Here is a 5010-nt window from a genome sequence, read left to right as displayed (position 1 = left end):
TTTGATTATTAAGTGGTGGTATTTGGCCGATGTTTCAGGCCAGTTTGATAATATAATATAATATATTTATAGTAAGTGTTTTTGTTTTGTTATATTTTGTCATCGTCAGGCTTTATTTGAAAAGAATCTAACGCTTTTATTTGGATTTGGGGGGCGTCCGGCCTCATTAAAACCCTTCCTTAGGCAAAACCCTTTCGTTGGGAAAAAGCTCTAAGGGGGAAAAAGAGTACCTTCATTCGCATTTTATACAGACTATGACATATACATTTTGAGTGACGAGATGTTCCAGTTTCCTGGAATGGCATTGCCTTGTAATGTTTGGAGTTGATATGCTCCCTTGCCGAGCACTTGGGTGACACGGAAGGGGCCTTCCCAATTTGCGGCGAGCTTGCCATGAGCTGGAGGTCTTCTGGCTTCCTCTGTTCGCCTGAGCACAAGGTCGCCTTTGTTGAATATTCTCGGAATCACCTTCCTGTTGTATTTTCTTTCTATTATTTTCTTCTGGGCCCTTTGTTTGATAGCGGCGATTTCCCTGTCCTCTTCAGCTAAGTCAAGCTCGGCGCTCCTGGCCCTTAGGTTTTGTTGTTCATCGTACAACTCGGTTCTCAACGTCGGTAATCCGACCTCAATGGGGATCAGGGCTTCCGAGCCATAGACCAACTTGAAGGGTGTTTCGCCTGTAGTGTTATGTATTGTCGTGTTGTAACTCCACAGTACTTCGGGAATGAGCTCGGCCCATTCTCCCTTTGCGTTGTCGAGTTTCTTCTTTACTGCCTGCAACACAACTCGGTTAGCAGCTTCGGCTTGCCCATTAGTTTGTGGGTGTTCTACCGAGCTAAAACAATGTTGAATATTGAAATTTTTTAGAAATAATCCGAGCTTATTGTCTGTAAATTGTCTACCATTGTCTGATATTATTTCTTTTGGTATCCCAAAGTGGCATATTATATTTCTCCAAATAAAAGATCGTACCTTTTCAGCTGTTATCTTTGCTAAGGGTTGCGCTTCTATCCATTTTGAGAAGTAGTCTATGGATACCAAAAGAAATTTTACCTGTCCTGGTGCTGTTGGGAAGGGACCGAGGATGTCAAGCCCCCATCTGTAGAAAGGCCAGCTTACCTCCATGCTGTGCAGTACTTCGGCTGGCTTGGTTGAGATCGCCTCATGTTTCTGGCATTTGTCGCATGTTTTGACTTTTGCTATGCAATCTCTCTTCATGGTCGGCCAATAATATCCTGTTCGGATTATTTTTGCAGCGAGAGCTCGTCCTCCTATGTGGTTCCCACATACTCCTTTATGGACTTCATTCATTACCTCTCTGGCCTGGTTTTGGTCTAGGCATCTTAGTAATGGTTGTGAGAAACCTCGTCTGTATAGCTCTCCTGATATTTTCGTGTAGAAGCTTGCCTTACGTTTGAACTGTTGAGGATGGAGCTCGTCTCTGGGTAATGCACCTGTACATATGTATTCAAGGAAAGGTTTCCTCCAATCGTGGAGGTGGTTAATGTTTTCAATACATAATAATTCAATGCTCGGTTTTGTGAGTGTGTGCTGCGATAATGTTGATGTTTGTGTGTCCGCCCTGGTGGCGGCGAGTTTAGATAGTATATCTGCCCTGACGTTTTGCTCTCTATGCACATGTAATATGGTGAACGAACTGAAATTTGAAATTAGATCCTTTGCTATGAGCCAGTATTGTTCTAGCAAGGGATCTTTTACCTGGAATTCTCCTCGGATTTGTTGGACCACCAGGAGGGAATCGCAATGTGCCGTTAAGTTCGTCGCTTTGTGGCTTAGGGCGAGCTTTAATCCCGCTATGAGGGCTTCATACTCGGCCTGATTGTTGCTTGCCAAGAAGTGAAATTGGAGGGCTTGCTCGGCTACCACCTTATTTCCCTCCTTTAATATTATGCCAGCCCCGCTCCCTTCTCGACTTGACGCCCCATCCACGTGCAATTCCCATGTTTCAATGTGATCGTATGGGGTCATCTCCGTGATGAAGTCGGTGAGAACTTGTGCCTTGAGGGCCGGTCTAGTCTGAAACTGAATGTCGAACTCTGAGAGTTCAATTGACCATTTGGTCAACCGTCCTGCCAGTTCTGGTTTTGTTAATATTTGTCTCAGTGGGTGATTCGTTCTCACTACTATTATGTGGCTTTGGAAGTAGTGTCTGAGTCTCCTTGCTGTTGTTATCAGTGCAAGGGCGAGTTGTTCTATCTTCGGATATCGTTGCTCGGTTGGTTGCATGACTCTGCTGACGAAGTATACTGGCTGTTGCGTTTTTCCTGTTTCGAGAACAAGGGCCGAGCTTATAGCATAACTTGAAACAGATAAGTATAAATATAAAGGTTTACCGATTTCTGGTCTTTGTAGCACGGGTGGTGTTGCTAAGATCGCTTTGAGCTCGGAAAATGCTTTCTTGCCTTCCTCTGTCCAGTGAAATTTTTTGTTCTTCGATATCGTTTGGAAGAGGTGATATGCTCGGCTTGATGCAGCGGGTAGGAATCGGGATAGCGCAGCTATCCTTCCTGCAAGTTGTTGTACCTCTTTTATCGTTTTAGGGCTTTCCATGTTGAGTATTGCTGAACATTTTTCAGGGTTTGCCTCGATTCCTCGCGATGTGAGCATGAATCCGAGAAACTTTCCTCCCTTTACTCCGAAGGCACACTTCTCAGGGTTCAATCTCATATTGTAAATTCGGAGTTGTCCAAATATTTCCTTGAGGTCTTCACAGTGCGATTTTTCTTTCTTGGTTTTCGCGACCATGTCGTCCACATATATCTCCATGTTGCGTCCTATTTGGTGATGGAAGACCTTGTCCATCAAGCGTTGATAGGTCGCACCTGCATTCTTTAAGCCAAATGGCATTACACGATAACAAAAGTTTCCATGTTCGGTTATGAATGCTGTCTTGCTTTGATCTTCAGGATGCATGAGTATTTGATTATACCCCGAGTATGCATCCATGAAGCTTAAGCTTTCGAAACCTGAAGCGTTGTCTACAAGCTTATCAATGCACGGTAAAGGGTAGGCATCTTTAGGACATGCTTTGTTTAAATCTGTAAAATCGACGCACATGCGCCATTTACCTGAGTTTTTTCTTACCATTACCACATTCGAGAGCCATGTGGTGAAGCGGATTTCTCTGATGAAGTCGGCTTGTAAGAGTTTACTGGTCTCTTCCAGGGCTGCCTTTGATTTCTCTGTTCCTAGGTTTCTTTTCTTCTGAGCTATGGGTCGACTCGAAAGATTGGTGGCGAGTTTGTGACAGATGATCTCCGGACTTATGCCCGGCATATCTGCTGGGGTCCAGGCGAATAAGTCTGCGTTGGCTCTTAGCAGCTTTACGAGATCCGACCTTTCTTGCCCTTGTAGTGCTTGACCTATGTATGTTACTTGCTCTGGTTTGGATGTCAGTTGAATTTTCTGGAGTTCGTCAGTTGGTTGTGGTCTCTCTTGTGTGTCTCCCCTGGGGTCGTGTTCGGCTAGGGAAAGGACTTCCTCTCTGGTTTGTACCGCTTTGATCTCATGTTGTCTTTCTCTGTTATCCGACCTTTTCAAGCAAGAGTTATAACACTGCCGAGCTTGTTGGCGGTCTGAGTGGATCGTTGCTATTCTTCCGTCCTGTGCCTGAAACTTAACACATAGGTGGAAAGTTGATATTACTGCTCTGAACATGTTCAGAGCGGGTCTCCCGAGGATAATGTTATAAGGACTATTGCAATCGACAATCAGGTATTGTATATCAAGTGTTCGGGATGATGCGTTTTCACCTATTGTCGTTTTAAGCCATATATAACCTTTTATTGGTACCCTTTCTCCGGAGAATCCTACCAGTTCTCCGGAGGAGGGTTGTATGAGTTTTTCAGATAAGTTCATCTTTAAAAATGTAGAATAAAAGAGTACGTCTGCGCTGCTACCTGGGTCCAAAAGGACCTTTCTTACCAGTAGGTCGCCTGTCTGGATAGAAATTACGACCGGGTCGTCCAGGTGTGGGGCGGCCGAGCACATATCCGCTTTATTGAAGGTGATCTCTAAATCTGGTGCGTCGCTCTTGTTTGGAGGCGAGGTTCCTTCTATGGCTAGCATGGCTCGGTAACTCCGTTTCCTGGCCGATGTTGTCTCGCCGCCTCCAGCGAATCCCCCGGAGATGCAGTTTATGACTGCCTTGGGTAGGTTATTGCTCGGCCATTTTTCCTTGTTTACTGAGGTCGGTTGCCTTTCCTCCCTGCCTCGGTCGTCTTCCTTATGCTTCCTCCCTTCAATGTATTTGTCTAATAGGCCTTGCCGTGCAAGCCTTTCCAAAAGGTCTTTGGCTATTATGCATTCGTCGGTGGTGTGTCCGTATTTTTGGTGGAAAGCGCAATGTTTGGTTTTGTCTACGAACCTCTGGTCTTGGTAACTGCCTGCCCTTACTGGGGGTTTTATAATCTTGGCATTGAGTATTTCCTTGATTATCTTTTCCCTTCTTGTGTTGAATCTGGTGTAATTGTCAAATTTCGGAGTGAGCTTAAATGTTTTGCCGACCTCCTTGTTGTGGGTCGATCTCATTGATCGTTCCTCCTCCCTTATGGGTTTCCTTTCCGTTTTGTTGGCCTCGCGTAGTTCTTCGATTTCCATTTGTCCGGCTGCCCTTTCCCTGAACTCCTCCAGTGTCTTCGGTTTGGTGATGGCGATTGTTTCTCTGAAAATGGGTTTCGGTTGGAGGATAAAGCTGACTCAACCAGGAGTGATTAATACCGAGATCTTAGGTCGATTACAGTACTGGGAGGGTGCACACGTCACCTCTTTTTCAAATTCATTAACAAAATCAAACCCTCGTCATAAATCATATATATCGTTAGAATTGAAAAACGATTAATGGTTTAATTCAGTCAGGAAACAAAAAAACAAAACAAAGAAATATTAAATCGTCTTTCATCATGAGTTTCTAGTTTCATATTTTAAGTTTCTTGAAATAATTTATTATTATATAACAAGAATTTTATTTAATTTATATGTTAAAAAATA

At 44.0% G+C, this 5010-nt stretch overlaps 1 protein-coding gene and 1 pseudogene across 1 annotated transcript; one reads left to right on the top strand and one right to left on the bottom strand.

Annotated features, from left to right (window-relative positions):
* Positions 253 to 4620, bottom strand: LOC107615051. Its single transcript, XM_016317170.1, has 2 exons — positions 3106 to 4620; positions 253 to 3006 (listed from the first exon to the last, which is right to left on the bottom strand). Exons 1-2 carry the CDS (start codon positions 4618 to 4620, stop codon positions 253 to 255), a joined length of 4269 nt encoding a protein of 1422 aa, XP_016172656.1.
* The window catches only part of LOC107615052, a 2202-nt pseudogene continuing 1861 nt past the window's right edge, over positions 4670 to 5010 (top strand).

Source organism: Arachis ipaensis, chromosome B09 (genome assembly GCF_000816755.2).
Source record: "Arachis ipaensis cultivar K30076 chromosome B09, Araip1.1, whole genome shotgun sequence".
NCBI classification, from domain to species: domain Eukaryota; kingdom Viridiplantae; phylum Streptophyta; class Magnoliopsida; order Fabales; family Fabaceae; genus Arachis; species Arachis ipaensis.
The sequence above is the reverse complement of the archived record's forward strand: the minus strand, read 5'-3'. Positions and strand labels throughout refer to the sequence as shown.

Bases quoted from the DNA above. Each gene is read 5' to 3' on its own strand.
- LOC107615051 (XM_016317170.1), bottom strand. From the start codon at position 4,620: ATGGAAATCGAAGAACTACGCGAGGCCAACAAAACGGAAAGGAAACCC. The intron at 3,007-3,105 runs GTAAGAAAAAAC...TGCATTGATAAG, and splicing joins GGCTCTCGAATGTGGTAATG to CTTGTAGACAACGCTTCAGG.